The sequence below is a fragment of the Megascapheus bottae genome, chromosome 2 (assembly GCF_031878675.1).
Source record: "Megascapheus bottae isolate mThoBot1 chromosome 2, mThoBot2.hap1, whole genome shotgun sequence".
Classification (NCBI taxonomy): Eukaryota; Metazoa; Chordata; class Mammalia; order Rodentia; family Geomyidae; genus Megascapheus; species Megascapheus bottae.
Genome location: NC_143510.1, coordinates 83,910,050 through 83,933,667, shown reverse-complemented (window position 1 = coordinate 83,933,667; position 23,618 = coordinate 83,910,050). Strand labels below are relative to the sequence as shown.

Below are 23,618 nucleotides of genomic sequence, written 5' to 3'. Positions count from 1 at the left end.
AACAAGGGCTATATCTGGCTTAATAAGGAAACCAAATTTAGAAAAGTCACATGAAACTGTAACTTTTCTTTTGGGGTATTTCCAGAGGGAGGAAAGTCATTATTGCTGCAAAAAGTAACAATTCAAATAACACTAAGTCAGTTTCAAAGTGTGGTCTGGGTAGCAGGAGCAATAGAAGCTAGGAACTTGGGTAGAAAAACAAGTGCTGACAGCATGACCCAACCATTTGTTTCTACAAATCCTCCAGGTGCTTTGATACAGGCTAAAATTGGAGCCCTGCACCAAAACCCAAAAACCCAAATACATAAGACATACAAGTAATGTTGATTACAAGTGATTTACATTAGGAACTTTGGCTTTTTTTTTTTTTTTTTTTTGCCTTCCTAGCTTGAACTCAGGGCCTGGGCACTGTCTTTGGGCTTTCTCAAGGATAGCCACAGTACCACTTCTGGCTTTTTCTGCTTAGATGATGCCCAAGGCTTTGTGAACCCTAGGCAAGCACTTTACCTTTAGCCCCGAATTTTGGCATTTTTAAGTGGACACCTTTACTTTGAAGCTATAATATGTGAAGCTCTTGAAGTTTTACCTATGCTACTTTTGTGATCTTCTGAGGAATTACCATCAGTTTTATTATGACCATTTCAGATTAAAACCATAAATTTTAAATATACTTACTTGTAACTCATATAACTCATTGCTGTATCTTCCATATTCAACCATGCCCCCAAATACTAATATTCTGGTACCATCACAGACAAATCCGTGTGCTGCACAGCCTGGAGGGATGTCTCCTCTAACTGCTGGTAGGAACCACTGATTTGTAACTAGTTGTCAAAATAAAATTAAAATCAATGATAACAAATAATAGTTGTCACAGTCTATCAGTATGTTCTAAAGTACATGCTGGGGTATTAGGGAAGCTGTGACAAGTTTTCCCTTACTCCACTGTTTTTGGTGTTAACTTTTATATGGTCATTGTGATTAGGTTGTTTGGCCCATGAAACATCATTTGTCATGCATCCTCTATTCCAGAGGTTCTCATGAAGATGATTTTGCTTCCCAGGGACACTGATTTTTAGCTATCGACGACTGTCATGTAGAGAGTAGAGGCCAGGTCCAGAGATGTTACCAAACATTTTTTTTTCTTTCTTGTCATTGGGAGTTCAACTCAAGAGACTCCAGCATGTTAGGTTTGGGCTCCACCATTGGAGCCATACTGCCAATCCTTTCTGTTTACATTGCATTTTGAGACAGGGTCTGGTGACCTTTTGAAAGCTATCCTCGGGCCTCCACCTGGAGACTACGTTGATTACGTAGACTAACATCTTACAACGTACAGGGTACGCTGCACCACCACCTCTGCCTACCACAGAATCATCGGGACCAAAGTGTCAATGGCGTTGCTTCCCCCCCCCCCAAAAAAAATCCTACCAAATATCATCTCTATTCTACAAGTAGAAAAACTGAGGTCTTGAAATGTTTGGTAACTTAAATGCTGGATCCAGGGTGCCGAGCAAAGCAATGACAAATTAGGTCTAGTTTGTTCTAAAGCCAGGGTATTCACACCACATCAGAGCAAGTAATCGTTTAACCTTACATGCTGGGGAGCTGGGGAAGCGATGACAAAAAGTTTTTCCCCTACTCCACTGTTCTCGGGGGGTTAACTTTTTACATGATCATCGTGAGTCAGTTGTTTGGCCCAAGAAACGTCATTTGTCAGGAAAACAGGTCCCAAATTCGGCGATTGGCCTGACCCCTAAGGAAACTGATTTCTCGTGGTGGCTGGAGGATGTACGAATTGGGGGGGGGGGGGGGACACGAAGTTCCAAGTCCATGAAGGTAAAGAGGGGCCTCCCGGAGCGGTGGAACTCGGGACGGGGGTGGGGGGCCAGTCCACAAGGGCTCGGCACACGCGAAGCGGCCATGCAGCGAGAGGGGGCTGGTGTCACCCACGAAGCACTTCCCTGGCAGTAGGCCACCACTGGGGGAAATCCTGCCCGCCGCTGCCGGATGCCGGGCCGTTGGGGAGCTGAGTACCGGAGGCCTCTCGTGCTCCGTCCTCACCGGCTGAAGACGGGAGGGAGGAAGGCAAAGGCGGCCGAGGCCGGGAGCGATCGTTCGGGGGAGGGGGGGCGGTTTTGCTTTTTGACAGCGGAGCGGTCTCGCGCCCGACTTCCCTCCCCGTGACCTTCCCCACCCCCCGACCCCCGAAAGCGGCGAGCCCTCTGCGGAGAGGCCCGGGCGCTGGAAACGGTCTCCGGCCCCGGGTGTGCCAGCAGGGCTGGAGCAGGGGGCGGTGCTGGGGGCCGCCCGCCCGGGGCGCTGCCGCTCCGCGGTCCGTTCCACCCCGCGGGCCCGGGGAAACGGCTCGGCTCTCCGAGATGCTGCGAGCCGCGGCCGTGCGGCCGGACCCACGCTCTCCGCTGCCTGCCGGGTGGAAGAAGCGGCGACTGGGGAGGTGACAGCTGTCAGGGCCGCGGCCACCGCCTCGCCTCCCCTCCCCCTCCGCGGTCCCACAGGCGGGGCCCGACCCGTCGCCGTCGCTGCTGCCGCCGCCGCCGCCGCGCCTACCGGTGTTGTAAACGTGCAGCTCGTCCGCGATGCCCTCATTGCCCCCGCCAAAGATGATCATCAACTCTCGGATAGCCACGGCTCGGTGTCCGTGCCGGGCCCGGGGGACCGGCCCCGTAAAGGAGGAAACCCGCCTCCAGTTGAGGAGGCTGGGAGCCGCCATCTTCCCAACCCCCGCCCCTCTGCCCACAATGCCCCGCGCGCACTGCAGTGCCCGGGCTCTGCCCCCCCACCGCCGGGGAGGGCGGGCACCGCCTCCAGCGGTGCGCGCGCGGGCACGGCGGAGGTCACGTGACGACGCCCGCCCTGGGGCCTGGCTGCGGGCCTGGGAAAACCTGGAGGTGCTCCCCGCTCCGGGCGACGAGTCCGGACGTGCGACGGCGGGCGACCGCGGGTCTTAGGGTAACGAGACGGTCCCCACCGGCCGAGTCCACCCTCCTCGCCCAGAGCCTCCCGGTGGATGTTGCGGGGAGAAGGTACCGCACCGTCCCGTACGTCAGGCCAGTCGCGCACACTCCGAGCTTCCCACCCGGGTTCCCAGACTAGGCCCGCCCGGACAGCCGGAGGGAGCTGGGGTTCCGGGGCGGATTCGGGGGTGTCCGAATGAGGAGTTTAGGAATAGTGACCCACAAAAAGGTGTTTCAGGGTTTGTGTGGTCGGAGCACACGACCGGCCGGCTAGCTGATCCAGGCTCCATCCCTAAGTGACTGTCCACGTCTTTAGCTCACAGTCTTCCAAAACCGTTCAGTGAGGTGGACGCTGTTAACTGACACCCGTGGGGGGTGAGGGAGATGAGGCGTGGGCCATAAAGAGGTCGCTCAGGTACACACACACACAGACAGAGAAAGAGAGAGAAAGGGCTGGGGCCAGGATTCAAACCGGGACTTCTGATGTCAGAGGACAGCCCTCTGAAAGCAGTCTTCCCCCCCCCCCCTTTAAAAAAAAAAAAAGATCTCACATTCTCCTATCACAGAGGTACAATTCCATTAAGCAAATAAATTGTATGCGTGGAACGCGTGATGAATGAGGATTTAAACTGTGCCTGCCACACATGCACACACACGCGCGCACACACACATAAATATGAGATAATGAGGTGTTAATTTCATTGCGATAACCTTTTACTAATTGTGTCCCCTAACATCAAGCCATATATTTTAAATACAGAATAAAATTTATATTAACAAGATTTCCAGCTTGAAAAAAAAAATTAAGCATTTTAAATCCCTTCTTTAGTTCTCAAGAAGGTACTGAAGAAAATAGCCACACAGTGTCCAGTAACTTGCCTAAAATTCTTTTCCCTCATCTCCCTCATCCCAGTTTTTCTCCTGTGCTGTGGGCGCATTCCACCACCTCGCTTAAATCTAAGTCTACCTAAGTCTTCCTCCACCAAAGCTTCCTTTGAGTAATAGTTTCTCCACCTTTTTCCAAAAAGCATATTTATACTCTTTTTTTCCCAACTTCTGCTTCTTAAAGTTTCTCTTGCCCTGCCTGTCTGTTTTCCCTTTGCAGTGCTGGAGTTGAACCAGGACTTTGCAAATACTAAGCCTCCACATGTCCCCTACTCCCCAACGTTCACTGTATTTTTCCATATGGGAGTATTAGCCCCGTTTCATAATATGTCTAAAAAGAATGTGGAAAACGAAGAATAAGATATTTGTCTTCATGGGCTCATAAGTGTTTTTGTTATTAAAAAAATTGTAGATCTGAAACAAAGCTGGACAAGTTGGGATAAATCAGTGAGTTTTTCATAAAACCCAAAGCATTTAAATAACTGTTCTTTTATCTCTAGACTTTAGTGCTTACATGATGCATTTTTCTGTAATGGCCTTGTAGCAAAAGACTAAGGGAAAAATAGGAAAAGTAGCAAACCTTTTAGAAAGAATAGAAGAGAAAAAAACACAGCCAGGCATGGTGGCCCTCAACTGTGGTCTCAGCTGCTTGGCAAATGGACGTAAGAGAATCAAGGTCCAAAGGGGCCTTGGGCAAAAGAGTGAGACCCTTATCTGAAGCAAACTAAAGCCAAAAGGCCCGGGTGCGTAGCTCATGTAGTAGCATACTTGACTAGCAAGTTAAGACCCAGTACTACCAAATAAAATAAAAAAACTTATCCATGATGTTTGAGAACCCCTGGACTAGGAAAACAACGAAGGCAAAATATTCTCAAAACAAAAAGCTTGCAAATGGTAGGTAGTTGCTTAGCTAAGGAATATGTTAGTTTCCTAGAACTGCTGCATCAAAGGACCACAGACCTTGTGTCCTAACACAGTGGAAGCTAGGAATAGGTGGTTTGTGCCTATAATCTTAGCTACTCAAGAGGCTGAGATCCGAGGATTTATAGTCAAAGTCAGCTCAGGCAGAGAAATCTCACTCCAGTTATCTCTAGTTCCAGGAAAAAGCAGAAAGTAAAGATGTGGCTGAAGTGGTAGGGTCTTGGGAAAAACAGCCAAAAGTACAAGGCCCTGAATTCAAGCCACTGTACTAAAACACATGAACACATTGCAACAGTAGTAGAAATTTATTGTCTCAGTGTTTTGGAGGATAGAAGTCCAAAGTCATGGTTTCAGCAAGATAGGAACAGAAGCAACTTCTTAGAAAAAAATAGAGAGAGAGAATGGGAAGAGACAAGCAAAGAACAGTATATCGTAAGAAGCCAACATTTAAGAGGTAAGGGGAACTGAGTACTCTGAGTTAAATCCACTTCCACTTTTATGAAAGTGCTTCATTTGGGGCTTTGAAATGTCAATTTGACCTCCTGACTAGTCATTCTGTTTCCCTCAAAAGCCAGATAAGAGTTCAGTAAGGAGAGGAAGAAGTATCTATTGGATTTACAAATTTGGTTATTATTGGACTAGATTAAAGCAAGCTTTTTTGTCTTGAGAATATTTTGCCTTCATTGTACCCCTAGGTCAAGGGTTATAAACATTATGGATCAGTTTTTTATTTTGTGTATGCCAGAGAAAATCAAACAATGACTAACACAATTAAGGAAGTGGCAGATGACATGGAAGTCTTCTCTTTATTCTCTCATGGTGTTGCCATGCAGAGAAAGGACCATTCTGTACTTATGCTGTGCATTTAGTAGGAAGATTATTTCCTTTCTGTTTTCACTATGTCATTATATGCTTCCATTGTCACCACCATCATCTTCTTCATTTTTATTTTATTTATTTTGTGGGTCATGGGCCTTGAACTTGACTTGGGCACTGTCCCAGATCTCTTCAGCTCAAGGCTACCTCCCTACCCCTGGGCTGGGAGTTGTCCCTGAGCTCTTTAGCTCAAGGCTACAACCCTACCCTTGAGCCAAACCCCACTTCCCATTTTCTAGAGGTTAATTGGAGATAAGAGTCTCAAATCCTTTTGTGCCCAGGCTGGCTTTGAACCTTAATCCTCAGATCTCAACCTCCAGAGTAGCTATGATTACAGGTGTGAGCCACCACGCACGGCTCCATCATCTTCGTTCTGTTACTGCTGTTTCTACTCCTCTTGTCCTATTTAGGGCATTGAATTTCAAGTCAGTCCTAGAGCAAATCCTATAGTAAACACAAGGACTAGTGCCAGAGGTTGCAGACAGTGCTGCATTTTCAGGCAAATATGAATTGAAAGCACCAAGGAATACCTTAATTTCAACTAAGGACTCAGGCCAAGGACTTATGGCAGATGTCTGATAAGAGCCTCTGAGGAGAGCTGGCAGGTAGATAGAAGAAGCAGCTGGTGTCTGAAAGAGCCATTTGCAAATCACAAGGCTCCAGCCCTGACTCTTGGCTAGAGCAGCAGCCAAGGTATGAAGAAGCCAGTAGTAAGAGCAAGATGGGGCTGTAGGTCAGAAATAAACTAGCCTAGTGACCAAAAGGGGGTCCTGGCACAACAAAGTCAGAAAAGCAGTTATAACATATAGGAGAGAGGACACCTAAGTGCCAAGACTTTGTGCAAGGGCAATTGCTACATCTCAGCGGGTTGTGAGGAAGAGTATTGCACTAAATCTCAGGCCATCAAGGAGATGACCTATCACTGAACAGGAAAAGATTGAGGCTACTATTGTAATTTCTCCATCTTATATTTGATCTTGGAGCCCAGCCACAGGAAACAAAGCAATGAAAATGTTTATCAGTGACATCATGTAGTGATTCATTTGCCGCTACAGAATGCATCCTTTCCTTTCAGCCACCTTTATCAGTCTTAATAAATTTTATCTGAGACATTACCCAAAAGTAATACACTTAATGGAAACAGGCCCATTTGGCAAGAAGAAATGATGATTGTTAAATCTTCAAATAATATAAAATAAACATGATGTAATAATGACTCAGATGAGTATTTTGTTGGCAAATGACACCACAAATTTAAAATGCATATGAAATGTATAGTCTTCACTAATAAGAGGATATGTGCTAAGCAACACATTATTAGGTGTTGTACAAAAATCATAAAGTATACTTATGCAAACCAAGGTAGAATAGTTCACTATACACTTAGGCTTTCTGATATAACCTATTTATTTGCATTGCTTTTTAAACTTTTTCTGTTACTAAGACACAAACAAGCACATTAGTGTAGGCTTACACAGGGCCAAGATCACCAATATCACAATCTTCACCTCCATATCTTGTCCCCCTGGAAATACTTCGGTATCAATAACATGCACAGAACTGTTGCCTCCTATGATAACAAAATTCATTCTTATGGAATTCCTCTTGAAGGGCATGCCTGAACCTGTTTTCCAGATAACTCTTCTTTTCAATATGTAGAAGCAGTGTACTACCAATAAAAAGCAAGGGATGACAAACACATTTTCCTAACACCAACTACACCTTTTCCAACAGTGCCTTTTTAAAAGAAGTCTCCACTGTTACCTAATTGTAGTGAGTCCTCTCCCATCAGGATTATTACTGATCCAACCTTGCATGCTCTTTGCAAAGCTGATGTGGCCATATTCAGTACAGTGTAAGACTCAAGGCTTACTGCTTCACTTCCACCATCAAGGTTAGATTTCAGAAAGGACAAACAAAAACAAAACACACTTGAATATTGTTACTGTATCTGACTTTGTTACCTGGTATATTGTATATAAATTTATTTTATTTGAAATAGGAAAGGGAAGGGGGGGAATAAGATGATTGGGAGGGGGAGGGAGAGGGAAATGGGGACAAAAACATGACAAGGGGTATCAATGTGTGAGAAGTAATGCATGTACTACTTGGTGAATGTAACTGTAACCCCTCTATACATTACCCCACCAATAAAAAACAAAACAAAACAAAAACACTTGAACAGCTCCTTATAGGAAGAAAAAAAAAACAAAACCAATAGCTTTCTAGGAAATCCCTGACAGCAGACTTCTACTTACATGCCACCCTGGTTCTGAGACATCCAGGGAGGTATGTTTAACTATAGATATTCCTGTCTCAAACAAAATAGTGTTTCAATTAGAAAAAAATAGAAGAAAATTAAAGGCTGCTAGGTCATCAGCAGAGCTTCTAGAAGCATTTAGCCCATTTAAACTTTTTAAAAGGTATAGATAAATTAGTTATAATCCCTTTTCCTAGTTCATGCATTGGGGCTTCTGTATTCAATAACAATAGTACTTTTAGCACAGTCACTATGGAAAATAATGCAGAAGGTGCTTTAAAAAAGATAAAAACAAAGCTATTATATAATACAACAATCTTATTTCTGGTGTATTTCCTAAAGGAAATGAAATCAGCATCTCGAAAGGAATTTTGTTTGCAGTAAAGGAGATGAAACACAGAGACTATGTTAGGCAAGCACTCTTTCACTGAGTCACATCCCCAGCCCTGGAAGAGAGATCATAACCCCCACATTCATTGCAGCATATTCACAATAGCTCAGATATAGAAAGCACCTAAGTGACTGATGGTGGGTGAATGGATAAAGAAATGGTGGCACATAGTTATAAAGTTACTGTTAGCCTGACATAAAGAACAATGAGATCCTGCTATCAGCAACAATGTCAATGAACATGAAAGACAATTTGCTAAGTTACATAAACCAGGCACAGAAATACAAATACTGTACAACCATATGTATAGAATCTAAAAATGTCTACCTCATAGAACCTGAGAGTGAAATAATAGTTAATGGACTAGACAGTGGGAAAAAGGCTAGATGTTGGTGAAGGGGCACCAACTAAAGTTATAAGATGATGCTGGGTGTTGGTAGCTCACACGTGTAATCCTAGCTATTTAGGAGGTGGAAACCTGGAGGATTGAAGTTCGAAGCTAGCCAGTGTGGAAAACTGAGACTTCATCACCAACCAGCAAAATGCTGAAGTGGAGGCATGGCTCAGGGGGAAGAGTATCAGCTGTGAGCAAGGAAGCTGAGCAAGTTTAAAGCTCTGAGTTCAAGCCTACACAAAAGAAAAGAGAAAGAGAAAAGGGAACAAAAGTAAAGAAAATAGGGCCAGGAGTTTGGCCTAGTGGTAGAGTGCTTTGCATAACATGCAGGAAGACCCGGGTTCGATTCCTTGGTACCACATACATAGAAAAAAGCCAGAAGTGGTGCTGAGGCTGAGAAAGTCCAAGGACAGCGCTCAGCCCTGAGCTCAAGCCCAGGACTGGCAAAAAAAATAATAAAGAAAATAATCAGTATACAATTAATTATATGAAACATATCAAGTCATACTAATCACTTTGAGTATATTCAATCTTTGTCAATTACCTTATTAAACATGAAGCTATTCCCTTAAATATTCAACTATATCAATGAAATATCAGTAAATCTCAAACACAGTTTGGAACAACAACAATTTCCACTTGTGGGACTCTGAGGACTTTGTGTATAGTGTCTTCACTCTCACAAGTACTATTAGGCTTTCCTAGTTAACTGAAGAGGAAACTGAAGGCAAGACCTATAGTAACATGTAATTATACCAACTGCACTTCCACAGCCCAGGCTTGGAGTCACAGCATTGCATAGCATTACCAGACACTTCCTGCGTCTTCTTAATTCTTCTATAAAGGAGAATCTCTATTAATAGGCTGAGCACCAGTGGCTCACACCTGTAATTCTAACTATTCAGGAGGCTGAGATCTGAGGACTGCAGTTCAAAGCCAGCCTGGCAGGAAAGTTCATGAGACTCTTATGTTCAATCAGAAAACTGGAAGTGGCACAGTGGCTCAAGTGGTAGACCATTAGCCTTGAGCTAAAGAGCTCAGGAACAGTGCCTAGGGCCCAAAGTTCAAGCCCTACGACTGACCAAAAAAAAAGCAAAACATGGTAACATAGGTCATAGATCAACATGCTTCTTGTATCCTCAGAGGGTAGCACAGCAGGAATAAAGGCAAAAGAAACTAGAGTTACAGACAGTAAAGGTTGTGGAAAAAGTGTACAAGGAACAATGACTGGAGAGACTTGTATCTATGTCAAAGTTAATACGAATCACAAACAGATTCTAGAGAAACAACTATTTCAATCTTGATTCTTCCTTTCTTGTTGGAATCTACTAACACAATAGCTTTTATATGGGACCATATGAAAAAAAATATGACACGATCTTTGGAATCTAGATTGGACAGATGTCAGCCAAGACATTTCCTTCATAATGCTTTGAGAACTACCTTGGGGATGGCCCTACTCTACCTTATAGCACATGGTCCTGGAAGGGCAGTGGCTAACTTAGAGCCAGGAGATATGACCTTATTTTTGCATAGGTACGTGTAAACAGGACTGGAGCAGAAGTACCTAGAACATAATATCCTATAGTACCATTGAACCTTTTGACTTTTCAGAGGTGACCAAAGTATAAATGTGATCTTTGGAATACACAAATACAAAGACAGTCATGAACAAGCCAGGGATATGTTCTGAGAGATGCATTGTTAAGCAATTTCACTATTGTGTATATATCAGAGTATATGGACATAAATGTAGATGATATAACCATCTAGATTTGAACTACATAGTCTAGCCAATTGCTCCTGATCTATAAACCTGCCCACTATATTACTGTGCTGCACATTAGGCAGCTGTCACACAGTGGTGAGTACTTACATATCTAAACTTAGAAAAAGTACAGTAAAATACCATACAATAGGAATTTTCAGCTTCTTTACAATACCATGGTGTTGCCATCATATATGTGGCTTATCATAAACAGAAGTACCTGCTCATGGCTGTGCTTTGTTAAAACACTGGGAGACACTGTGGTTTAAGATGGTGTACAGCTTACTAGAAGGACTAGAATGGCACAATGTAAAGCCTACTAGGTTGTGTGAGAGCTTTAGAGTTGTGGATGATTCTATACATGTACCTTGGATGCTGTAGATAGCCAGGTGAAGACTGTGGGTGTAATGTAACATTCCTGTCACAGTCAAATCTCTAGTGTCTACAACATGCTTCAAGGAGATAGTTGAAGTAAAGGTGGGGCAATATAAGCAAGATGGATATAGTTGAGAAGTGCAGCTTCATCCCCATCCTAGCTTCTTCACTAACTTGCTTTGAGAAGTTGAATTTTACCTGGCTTAGAGTCTCAGTTTACTCATCTGAACATTGAGCTAAAACTCAATCTACCTAAGAGAATTATGAGAAAGAAGTGAAATAGACGGTAAAGAAATGTTTTGGAAGTATTCAAAGTTCTGTGCAAATGGGAGGTATTCAGGATACTCCCATTTTGAAGCTTCAGCCTGAGAATCCCCACCAAATCCTCAGGAGCTGTATTATGCAACCCAGTGGCCACTAGCCACTTTGTTATGAATGCTTATCAGGGGACCCATGGCCTGGAGAACTGATTTTACATCTTATTAACTTTAACTGGAATTGAAAAACTCATTATCCAAGAAGCATTATACTCATAACCTGACTTACAGAATTATAACTCCTTTGTACAACTGCTTGATTATAAAAAATTAAAAAACCCTTAATATGTATTGAAAATGAACCACATATACAACTTGCAGGTGGCGATGGGAGGGAGGGACCAGGAGAGGGTGGAGGAAGGGATGACACTGTATAAAAGGAAATGTACTCATTACCTTACTTATGTAACTGTAATCCCTCTGTACATCAACTTTATAATAACAATAAAGAAATTTTTTTCAAAAAACATATTTGATTCAGTTATTGGAAATATTTTAAGTGCATTTGAGCCAACCTGAATACATGAATCTACTTCATGAACTGTAAATTTAATGAAGTCTAAGTATCCAGTATTTCCAATGAAGTTTGGTGTTTAAATTGAGATTTGCCACAAATATAAAATATATACCAGATTTTAAAAACTGCAAAAGAGTTTATGATGACTTGTTAATATTTTATACTAAGTGGCTTCTAGGAAATTTAAAATTACAGGGTGGCTTGCAATATTGCATTTCTGAAGGAGAAGCCACTTTAGCAAGGACCAAGCACAAAAGGAGATCCCTAGATCCTGTGGGAACTGGGCACTGCAGAATAAATTCCACAATCCCAGGCAAAGTGTTGGTACCAAGCCTGATTTCTGAGGACCAATGACAGAAATATAGCAGCTTCTTACATTCCAGCTCTGTCTGGGATTCCTCTTCATGACCAGGCAAAGTATCCAAAACTTTAGAATTTGGTTATTGACATTGCCATTTCCTTGGTAAAATGAGACCATAGTTCTTTGATTTGTGACCGTGACATTTCAGTGAGCAGGAGAGTCTCAAAATTGGCATGAATTCTGTTTTCATGTCTCTTTTAAAGTTTACCTTAGACCCAAGGTACAGTAGGAATTCACTCTGCAATCCTCTGGTTTTCAGTATTTTCCTCTGAAACAGCCTTGTTTTCAATATTTGCACTCAGATTGCAGAGGCTGGGAGAGAAAATCTGGCTGAGGGAAGCCAGCCCTACACATCTGGAAGTGGTTTCTCAGGGGCCGCCTCCCTGCCTTCAGTGTCTGGATTCCCAGCTGCTCTGCTTATGAGTGGAAGAAACCCGAGCCACTCACAGTCAACGTAAGCAGAGGGGTGCATGCCAGACAGAGAGGCATGTTCTCTTTCAGGCGGAATATTGGCCTTGGGGCTCTCCAGCCTTTGGGATTTCCTATAGGATCTTAAAAGCCTCAAAAGCAGCAGTGTGAAGGGCAGCACTACACTGGGTGTGCATCGCTTCTGGACCAAGGAGCCTAAAGTTCTATTCTCCCCGTCTATCAGGTAAATAGAGAAAATTTTACGTGTTGTTTTTCCACTTCACCCTGCCAATCTGCAGCACTCCTTCATTTTGTTTGCTACAGACTAAAGGAAGTAAGTCACAGGTCTCTAACCTATACAAACTCTTCAGAGCACTTTAGTTGTTGATTTGGAGCATCATTCTAATAAGAAAATTTTTTATTGCCATCGTAGCAAATCTAAGATGGTCTGTGTGCCCATCCTTGACTATAATGGCAGACCAAAATTTACTCTCCCTCTCTCCCCACAATATGTGACTTGCTATTTGTGTGAAGTTGCAAGCATAGAGATAAGCAGAGAACCCAGATACGTGCTAATGTTTAAGTCTGTCATTCAGCCCAAATCACTTAATTGGATTCTGATTCATAATTTTGGAATTTGTCCTAGGAAACTGTTGTGAGGGCCTCCCCCAACAAGAGAACTAGCTGTTGTGGAAATCTATGAGGTTTATTGTAAGCATAGAAGTTGTGATGTTTAGGTTTGAAAAAAATGCTTTTCAACATTCAAAAAAAATGTCTTTATCAGCAAGAGAAATCTATTGGAAAAGCTTAATTTAACCTAATTGAGAGAGAGAGATAGAATCTAAACATCTAACTGAGCACTGGTAGCTCAAGCCTGTATGCCTATCTATTCAGGAGACGGATATCTGAGGATTTTAATTCAAAGCCAGCCCAGGCATAAACCACTAGAAAGCTAGAAGTGGTACAGTGATAGAATGCTAGCCTTAATCTGAAGAGCTCAGGGACAGTGCCCAGGCCCAGAGTTCAAGCCCCACGACCAACGCCTCCCCCCCAAAAAAATCTAAACATCTATATGTGTAGCGGGAAAGTATCAATCCTGCCGCAGCTGTTTGGCCCCAGGTAGCTTGGTATCTAATATCTTTTCCCTTTCCTCTAAATATTTTGGCTTTTCGCTTCTGTAGAAACCCTTTGGGTTATGTAAATAGACTTCCAGTCCTCCTCCAGTACAGCTAAGAGCAGAGCTCTGCGCACTGCAGAAATGAAAACATGGGTGCTGCTGTTGAACTCACAGGGAGGGTGACATCTTGTGAGCTGGACTCAGCACCTTCACTTGCACTTGCACTTGCTCTCATCTTCAGTGGGAATAAAAGCATGTAATTTCAGTCAAGGACATAACACAGGGTGTGCAAAATAGTGAGGCCTCAGGGATGATGAATTTCTCTAGTGACAAAAGTGACCACACACTCGCCCTTGGCAGCACTCTTGCTGCTGATATATTCTTTACTCGGACAGTCTGATCATCCAAGTGTTCCCCAGATCCTTACACATCATCTCCCCAAGACCCTGCTCGCTCCTTCCCTGCTCGCTCCCTTCCTCCTTCCCTACCTCCCTCCCCCAAATCCTTCTTTTTTTCTACTCTGGATCTGTTTTTGTCTTCTTTGTCCTTCCTATTTGCTTCCTAAGAGAAAAAAAAATGTTTAGCTCTGACTGCCAGGGCATAAGTAATCTGCTTCTAAACATCTTGAAAGAACTTTGAACTTTACCCTTTGAAAATGGGTCCCAATGAAGAGCTTTAAGCAGGAAAGACATGTTCTGAGTTACTTTGCCAGAGAAATTAGAAAGATGGAGCAACCATTACTGGGTTTAGGGAAGATGGTGGGAGGTAGAAGCTCTGTGGGAGGTGTCAGAACTTCAGTTTGTGATCTGTGGATGCCTTCAATGATACTAAGTGCCAGCTGGATCTGGGAGTCTGAAGTTCAGATGGGAGTCTGTGCTGGGGATAAAAGTATAGGCATATCATGATACTAAAACTGAGGCAGAATAGAGTTGCGCATGAGGAAGCTGAGAGAGAGGGGGGGGGAGGAGAGGAAAAAGAAGCAGTCAGTAGTTAAGGACAGCTACTCAGTAGATAAAGGTAGGAGGATCACAGCCTGATGCCAGTCCAAGCAATCTTAGCTTATGATCTGAAAGAAACAATACAGAACAAAACAACAACTAACAATAAAAGCAAAAGGCTAGGGCTGGGAGTTTGGCCTACTGGTAGAGTGCTTGCCTAGCATGCACAAAGACCTGGGTTCCATTCCTTGGTACCACATACATAGAGAAGCTGGAAGTGGTGCTGTGGTTCAAGTGGTTCAAGTGTAGAGCTCTAGCCTTGAGAAAGCCAAAGGAGAATGTTCAGGCACCAGGACTGAGAAAAAAAAAAAGCAAAAGTCTAAAAGCATGGTTCAAGTGGTAGAGATTTCAGTGTTGGCAGCTTGCTATCAGGGAAAGATATCACAGCATTTTTTTTCCTGCCCGGGGGTGGGGGGGGGGAGGGGGGCGGGCGGCTAGTTCACCATCAGAACAGTGACAACCTCATCTATGTGCTATGAAATTTCAACATACAGTGAAACCTCTTACCTGCAGCCAAACTCACCCCTGGTTGATGGATTTTGAAGTCAGAGAGCCCTCATAACTAGTCCCTGCTCTGCCACAGAGTAGCTCTGTAGTTTTCAACAAATTGCTAAACCTCATTTGAGCAGGCACTGGGAATCACCCTTGTAATCCCAGCTACTCAGGAAGTAGAGAGCTAAGGATCATGGCTCAAAGCCAACCTGGGTAGGAAAGTCCAGGAGACTCTTATCTCCAAATAACTACCAGAAACTGAGAAGTGTCACTGTGACTCAAAGTGTTAGAGCAATAGCCTTGAGCAAAAAAGCTCAGGGACAGCATCCAGGCCCTGCCTTCATGCCCCATGACTGAAGACATTGGAAAAAAATAGTACTGTATCCACCTGAAAGATGGTGATGTAAAATTAAAGGGGAATTTGTACTTCAATAGTCAATCTAAGTGGAGTACAAATTGAACAGTGTCTATCAGTACCTTTATTATCTGAAAACTATATATATAAATATATACCATCCTGGCCACAGCGAATGCACATCAATAAGAAAATATATGCCAAAGCAGTTTAAAGATAGGGAGAATTAATTGGCCTAAGTAAATGGGGACATCCAGGAAGGCACAACCTTAGGAGCTAGGCTTCCCCTAGTCTTGGCCTCATTTGCTCCCTCAGGACCAGATGGCTTCCTTCCTTCATGGAGTAAGGGGAGGAGCCACATGGACAAAGACCGGTCCAAGAATGAACTTAATAGTCCTGAAAAGCTAGATGAATGCCTAGCACCTAAAACTGTACATGGATCAAAAGGCACCCGAAACTTGATCCCAGAAGAGTCCTAAGTAATGTGGGATCCTACTTTTCCCTGGGCTCCCAATGAGCCACACTCAAGCTCCTGGGTATGCGTGCTGTATCTCAGGAAAATATGATGTCAAATCTCAGTGAAAGAGTTTTCCCAGATCCTTGGGGATTCTGTGTAAAGTTTGACCAGCTGGAAGAAGCACTTTGGAAAACATTGGACTGTCCATTCAAGAGTATTTTTGTTAATTTTACTGTCAGGGTATCAAGAGTTTGTTTTTTGTCTAAAGTTCTAGATTCAGAGCAGTTAAGGGTAGTCGTATATTTCACAACATATTTGACAGTCCTGAATTCTTGAGCCATTCTCAATTTATTCCCCACCTTTTTTTTTTTGCCAGTCATGGGGCTTGAACTCAGAGCCTAAGCACTGTCCTTGGGCTTTCTCAAGGCTAGTGCTCTACCACTAGAGCCACAGCACCAATTCCAGCTTTTTTCTATGTATGTGGTACCAAGGAATTGAACCTGGGTCTTCATGCATGCTAGGCAAGCACTCTACCACTAGGCCAAAGTCCTGGCCCCAGTTGACTCCCTTTTAAATGACACTTTATTCTTTAACCCACAGGTCCCAGTTCTTACCACGTGGGTGCACATGGCTCTGTTACGAAAAGGTAGGATTCCAGCTTTTGAAGATGGTGAAAAGGATATCTCAGAAGAAAGCTTTGGGGCTAAGAACATTCTCCTCTCCTCCTCTTCCTTCCTCCTCCTCTTCTTCCTCCTTTTCTCTCTTCATCCTTCATCTTCTCCCTCATGTTCTTCTCCCTTCCTTTTCCTCTACTTCTTCCCCTCCTCTGGCTCCTTCAGTTCTTGGTATCATTTCAGAAAGATTCCCATGGAAAGTTGTTAAGTGTTTTGGGATTATATATTTCTGTAAAACTTGAAAATATAACTTATATCATATTCATACTTAATTTAGTAATTGTAATTAATTCATTTTTGTCAGTTATGGGCTTCAACTCAGGTCCTGGGCACTATTTTTGAGCTTTTCTGCTGAAGGCTTATGCTCTATTACTTTGAGCCACAGTTCCACTCTGGGTTTCTAGTAGTTAGTTGGAGATAAGAGTCTCATGAAATTTCCTGCCTGAGATGGCTTTGAATGGAGATTCTCAGTTCCTCGCCTCATGAGTAGCTAAGATTATAGGTGTGAGGCTATAATTTTGTATTCTTATTCTTAAAGGGTCATTTCAGATATTCAGATCCATCAAAAGCTAGGTGTATGCTGACTTTAGACTAGTCACTTAAGTGTTTGGGGAAAACACAGAAACCTGATCTTGGTGTTGTTACTCTCGAAGTAGAGCTATCTGATTTTGTAAATGAAAGCAGAGCACTTCTGTTAAATTTGAGTCTCACAAGAATAATGTAGTGTATGTTCTAAATATTTCATAGAACATACTTAACTTAAAAAATTAATTTTATATGGGAATCTATGATAGTGGTATCAGCCACAGTTGGAGGGGTCAGATAATGGAAGATGTTGAGCCATCTCCCCCAAATGCTGTGGTATGTGAACGTTGATCAAACTTGTTACTAAGTATAGAACTTTGTCTCTTCTACTTCTCCATAGTGTTGGTTTACATTGAGTCTGATACGGGATTGTCTTTCGTTGAATCCAATAACCCAGCAAGCAAAGAGAAACTGGAAGTCACAGGGTAGAATCACTGAGCCTCAGAACATAGTTTGAGAAGGCACACAGAGACTTGCTTTGGGGTAAAAAAAATAAACCAGTATAAAACCAATAAATTATCTTTTGGGGGAGGATTTGAACTAAGGGCCTTCTACCTCATGAACCACACCCTCAGGCCTTCTTTTGCTTCAGTTTGTTTTTCAGATAGGATCTCACACGTTTTCCCAGAGCTGGATTGGACAGTGAATCTTCTACCTGCATCTCCTGAACTTTTATAACCTTTTATCTAGGGCAAGAATGTTCAATACATCATCCTGAGCAAGTGGCTGAATCTGAATTGGAACCAAAACCCATTTATTCATAATTAGGACTGGCTCACAACAAACATTGTATCACTGTTGACTATGCACAACAGTAGCTGCAAAGATAGCTCCTGCAATGCAATGATCAGGTTTTCAGCCTGGCTTTTAGGCTGGGTCTTCCATGCACTTCCTTTGTGGATCTTGAAAACTGCGTAGCAGGTCAAAATTTTGCTCTGTATATGTGCTTAAACAGAGATGCCAGATTAACCCCTCCTGATGTCCTGACAGGAATCACAATGTTCCCACTGCCATCGAAATTTTAGGCTTTAGGTTCATAGATTAATCTTTGATGGGCTTCCCTTTGCCTTTCAGTTAATCAAGTGCTGCTTCTCCTGCTGATTGGGACCCTCTGTGGGATTGTGTACAAGAAAGTTCATAAAGGAGCTGTGCTCAGGAGGGAAGTGGGTAAGCAAGCGTGGAACCCAGCAAGAAAGGACACTTATGAGAACCTTTGAGTCCTGGGGCTCAGGGGCAAGTGACAAGTTTGTTAGCTTGTAGGATTCACTAGAGGGGCCTGCTTAAGCACCCTGAACATTTGCATTTCTGATGGGCTCCAGGTGATACTCAGGCTCTTAGATCTTTTTTTTTTTTTTTTTTTTTTTTTTTTTTTGCCAGTCCTGGGCTTGAGCTCAGGGCCTGAGCACTGTCCTTGGACTTTCTCAAGGCTAGAGCTCTACCACTTGAGCCTCAGCACCACTTCCGGCTTTTTTCTATGTATGTGGTATCAAGGAATCGAACCCGGGTCTTCGTGCATGCTGGGCAAGCACTTTAACCACTAGGCCAAACTCCTGGCCCAGGCTCGATCTTATACCACACTCCTCTGCATCCCATTTCTTGGAGCCTCTCAACCTTTTGCTTATGAAAATTTCCTCTTCTTTCCTTACTGGTTCATTCTCATTATTGCCCAAACAGCCTCTCTGGGGGGTTAGACAGGAAGTTCCCCCCATGAAAGGTTTATGTATTGCAGGCTTGGACCTAATACAAGCACTTTTCAGAGGTGGGACTTTGGGAAATAATTGGATCTTTGACAAGGGCTCTGCCTTATTGATGTATCAGCCCACTATCACTCAAAATTTGATTAAGCTATTGGAGGTGGTGGCCTTGTGGAAAGTGGGGCTTGGTTGGAAGAAGCAGGTAACTGGTAGCATGTTATGATGGCTTCTGATTTGGTTCAGCACAAGACAGTTTCCGACAGGCAAACTGTTAAATAGGCTGGCTGCAGCACCCACTGTTACAGTGGATCCACCATGCAGCAGACAACTCCTGAGGAAGGAGTTTATCCTTCATCCTGTTCAGGGACATCTCCTGGCAGAGAGCTATATTTACAGCTTAGTTTATCTTCAGCTGGTATGACAGGGCACGTAACTTCCTCTTAGCTGCCCCTTCTTTTCTGGAAATGCCTCCCTCCTACTTTCATCCTCATATTGCCTGCTGCCTGCTGAAGGTCTCTACCTGTACCTAGCAGCCAGATTCTGCCCCAACTTTTCAGCTTTTCTCTCACTTTGCCACTCAGAATATCCATGAGCTATTGTTGAGAATCTTGTTCTCTGGTCCTTTTCACCAATTCAGTTCAGTTCATTTTTTTTTTTTTTTTGCCAGTCCTGGGCTTGAGCTCAGGGCCTGAGCACTGTCCTTGGGCTTTCTCAAGGCTAGAGCTCTACCACTTGAGACTTAGCACCACTTCTAGCTTTTCTATGTATGTGGTACCGAGGAATTGAACCTGGGTCTTCGTGCATGCAAGGCAAGCACTCTACCACTAGGCCAAACTCCCGGCTCCAGTTCAGTTCATTTCTACAAACTTTCCTCATGCACTTCCACTGCCAGATTCAGTCAGGCAGTATAAGGAGCTCATAGCATTGTGGAGAAACAGCCTCATAAACAGACTGTTCAAGGGTAGTATGGCAAGCGCTAAGAGGGAGATGGCTACAAACTCATGCGTCTATCCATTCATCTGTCCAAAGCATATTGACAATGCACCAACTACCAAGTGCTGAGTTGGGAGCAGATGCACAGGGATGAAGGAAGATGTGCACAGTTCAGTGTGCACATACATCCAACCACGGGTAAGGGAATCACAGAGCAGGACAGGGTGTGTAACTCCAAATAGTAACTATCACAGGCTCCCCCAAGGACCCCATGTCTGTACTGTACCCAGAGATTAGTTTCAATCAATGTTTCTTGCATTGAGTAGCAGCTAGAACTACCTTATGCCAGAGTGACAAGAGATTTTGCAAGAAGGTGTCTGTAAACACAGACTAAGCTTTAAGCAAACATTAGATGTGCCCTATAGATAGATTCTTATAATTATTCTTCATACCTACCAATTGTCTTGTGGCACCAAAATATGATATGGTAGCATGGATGTCTTATTTTCATTGCTGGAAAGAATGTTCAGTTATTCATCTTGTGCATTAGTCATGCTCTTTCATTTATTTCCTTTCCCTTGCTGTCAGCATTTGAGAAACTTAAGAGTGAATGAGGCAGAAAAATGACAAACAGTATAGTTTATAGCAGTCATAGGTAAGATAGTATTCCAATTTAGGGAAGAATTGAGAGAACTGTTGAGCCAACAAAGCTTTTCTGTTCTTATATTTTTTTTAATCCCCCCCCCCTCCCCATGTATGGTTCTAGGGTCGGCTTCTAGATGAGACCTCTGAAATAATAAGGACTTAAAAGTTTAATTTTTCTTTCAAGTGAAAAGCTGATATGTCAATTGCACTATCATCCAGCTAGAAATTCCATGGCTTTGATGTCCCCAACTCACCTTTTTTCCATCATGTGGATGGAAAGGCTACTCTAATACCAAGGGTGCATTGAAAAGCGTGAACCCAGCAGTTGCATTTATTACTTGAACCCCATCACACAGAGTGGCAGGGAGTCTGGGGAAATAGTTTTAGTGGTTGGTGTGGGCCCGTGGTCATTGGAACACTTTTTTCTAAGAGGAGAGGGAGAAACTGGGCCCAAGAACAACGAGCCCTCTCCAGAAATGTGCAAGATAGGCAAGTGGCCCCGCAAGTCCTTCTTGCTCCAAGTCACCGGTTTTGCCGTTCCCAGATGCTGCTGCCACGACCCCAGAGGACTGGGAAGAGGAGATCCCCGTGGTGATTTGCGCGGCCGCAGGGCGCATGGGCGCAGCCATGGCTGCCATCAACAGCATCTACAGCAACACTGAAGCCAACATTATCTTCTACGTGGTTGGGCTGCACAGCACCCTGCCTCGAATTCGGTGATTTGTGCACTGAGTCTTTGGGGTTGTTCCACATCCTTTTAGTCTTCCTTGTCTTACCTTAAACAGATTTCACTTCCTTTTGGGATTGATAACCAGTATTAAAAGGAATGAGGAGACACCCTGAGGTTTACCTGCTCACCTCTCACCTAACAACTGAGTTGTCCAGATAAAGAAATGAAGCAAAACTTCCCTGACTTGGTAGACAAAGCTTCTGCCTGCACAATGTCTAATGAAAGGAAGAGCCCTAGCCCTTCAGCAGCTTTTGTCAGTCTTTCTTTTTAAAAATTACTACTCTTGGGCCGGGAGTTTGGCCTAGTGGTTAAAGTGCTTGCCTAGCATGCATGAAGACCTGGGTTCGATTCCTCGGTACCACATACATAGAAAAAAGCCAGAAGTGGTGCTGAGGCTCAAGTGGTAGAGCTCTAGCCTTGAGAAAGTCCAAGGACAGTGCTCAGGCCCTGAGCTCAAGCCCAGGACTGGCAAAAAAAAAAAAAAAAATTACTACTCTCAGGCTGGGAGTTTGACCTAGTGGTAGAATGCTTGCCTAGCATGCACGAACACCTGGGTTCAATTTGTTGGTATCACATACATAGAAAAAGCCAGAAGTGGTGCTGTGGTTCAAGCGGTAGAGTCCTAGCCTTGAGAAAGTGCAAGAACAGTGATCAGGCCCCAAGTTCAAGACCCAGGACTGGCAAAAATTTTAAAAATAAAATTGTTACTCTTACTGGGAGCTGGTAGTTCCCCCCTCCCACTAATCATAGCTATACCTGAAAAAAGATTTAATGAGTTTTTTTGTGATCTATTTAGAAAATGGATTGAGCATTCTAAACTAAGAGAAATAAACTTTAAAATAGTGGAATTCAACCCTGTGGTCCTCAAAGGAAAGATTCGACCTGATGCTTCGAGGCCTGAGCTCTTACAGCCTGTAAGTATGGGTGATGTGCAAGTAACACTGTTCCCTGTGGAACAGTAGCTCCCAGATGTACACAGGCCTCCGCAGAACTCTGTTTTATTCATAATTTATGGACCACCTGCCTAAGGAAGGATCCAAGATGCTTACATAAGCATAATGAGTCTGTTAAACAGAAATGGGGCATCAGAAATATAATGAATTTGTGTATTGGATGGGGGCAGTGAAGCCAGGAGGAACAAACTCTCCCAGTCCCTGGGCTGTTTTATGTACTGGCATAGACATTCCAGTTAGCTGACCCTGCCAGAAGCTAAGGAGAGACAGCAGTGTGATTGATTCTAGGCCTCACTGTCAGCATTTTTAGGAGATGCCACTGATCTTGCTAGCATTGGAAATCAAAGTATTTTCCTGCTTACAAAAGGGACCTTGTCCTATAGGAAGTTTGGTTGGGTGAGGATCTAATTTTGTGACCTAGGCTGTCCTTGGACTCTCAGTCCTTCCATCTCAGCCTCCCTTGTACTGGGATTACAGGTGTGCCATCAATGACAACTAGAGTAATGTTTCTGATGACAGAGTTACAGAAATTGCAGCCACCTCTTACATGTGACTATTACTGAAATCCATCCTTTCGCATCCACTAAACTCTAAGCTCTGTATGATATGATCATTCCCCAATTCCATATGCTTATTGTTGAAATATGAGTTGAGTTAGGATGATGATTAAACACATTGTCATTACCCAAACTTTAAAACTTTCACTAAAATCCAGGTGCTGGTGACTCACACCTATAATCCTAGCCACTCAGGAGGCTGGGATCTGAGAATCGAGATTTAAAGCCAGCCCCTCCCCACCCCGGGTATAAACGTCAGTGAACCTCTTCAAATAACCACCAAAAAACCGGAAGTGGTGCTGGGGCTCAAGTGTGCCTTGAGCTCAAGGACAGCACCTAGGCACAGAGGTCAAACCCCACAACCAACAAAAGAAAAAAACATCCCCCCACTAGCCCATGCTTCACCAACTATGTTCATGCTTTTTTGTGTCAAGACGCTAAAAGGTTGAACTGTGTGACACATGTAACTATGTGTTTGTGTGTCTGTACAACTTTAACCTGACTTAGCTGAGAGGAATCTAAATGATGGAGGTAGAGGAAAACAGGCAGCCCACACCCTAGATTGACTAGGGAGCTTTGGTGTCTCCTACCACAGTGGTTCACATTGATGGCTCATTGTGGTTCACTAGTGGTTTACCCAGCCTGAGTGGTAGGGATTGGAGCTGAAAGAGTCACTTCTGCTTTCAGCCCAAGAACCCAGATAGACCAGGCCCTCTAAACTCATGTGAGGTAACGTGCTGTACACCAGATGAGGACCTGGTCAAAGCTGACTTGAACTTCTTCCCTACCACGATCTCCCTTGTTTTCACAGCTGAACTTTGTTCGATTTTATCTCCCTTTGCTTATTCACCAACATGAGAAAGTCATCTATTTGGACGACGATGTCATTGTACAAGGTATACTTACTGACTGCTGGAATACTTGGAAAGGAGCTGCTGATATATAATGGCCATCTCTTCATTTCCCATGTAGCTAGT

At 43.6% G+C, this 23,618-nt stretch overlaps 2 protein-coding genes across 5 annotated transcripts in view; one reads left to right on the top strand and one right to left on the bottom strand.

Annotated features, from left to right (window-relative positions):
- Hcfc2 (host cell factor C2) overlaps positions 1-2,749 on the bottom strand; it is a 32,321-nt gene extending 29,572 nt beyond the window's left edge. Inside the window, exons 1-2 of one of the 2 annotated variants that reach the window (XM_090328532.1) lie at positions 2,572-2,749; positions 676-824 (exon numbers count right to left, since the gene is read on the bottom strand). In XM_090328532.1, coding sequence (XP_090184658.1) covers positions 676-824; positions 2,572-2,734 — 312 coding nt within the window. In that variant the 5' untranslated portion in view covers positions 2,735-2,749. Of the gene's footprint in view, positions 1-675; positions 825-1,597; positions 1,799-2,571 lie in introns of those variants that run through there. The other variant, XM_090328533.1, reaches the window with a different exon arrangement.
- Positions 2,750-2,884: 135 nt separating this feature from the next.
- Glt8d2 (glycosyltransferase 8 domain containing 2) overlaps positions 2,885-23,618 on the top strand; it is a 32,963-nt gene continuing 12,229 nt past the window's right edge. Inside the window, exons 1-7 of one of the 3 annotated variants that reach the window (XM_090328529.1) lie at positions 2,885-3,047; positions 12,545-12,695; positions 16,471-16,516; positions 18,204-18,296; positions 20,946-21,117; positions 21,928-22,045; positions 23,453-23,537. In XM_090328529.1, the coding sequence (XP_090184655.1) occupies positions 16,498-16,516; positions 18,204-18,296; positions 20,946-21,117; positions 21,928-22,045; positions 23,453-23,537 (487 nt within the window). In that variant the 5' untranslated portion in view covers positions 2,885-3,047; positions 12,545-12,695; positions 16,471-16,497. Of the gene's footprint in view, positions 3,048-12,345; positions 12,696-16,470; positions 16,517-18,203; positions 18,297-20,945; positions 21,118-21,927; positions 22,046-23,452; positions 23,538-23,618 lie in introns of all 3 variants that reach the window. The other 2 variants (XM_090328528.1, XM_090328530.1) reach the window with 2 other exon arrangements.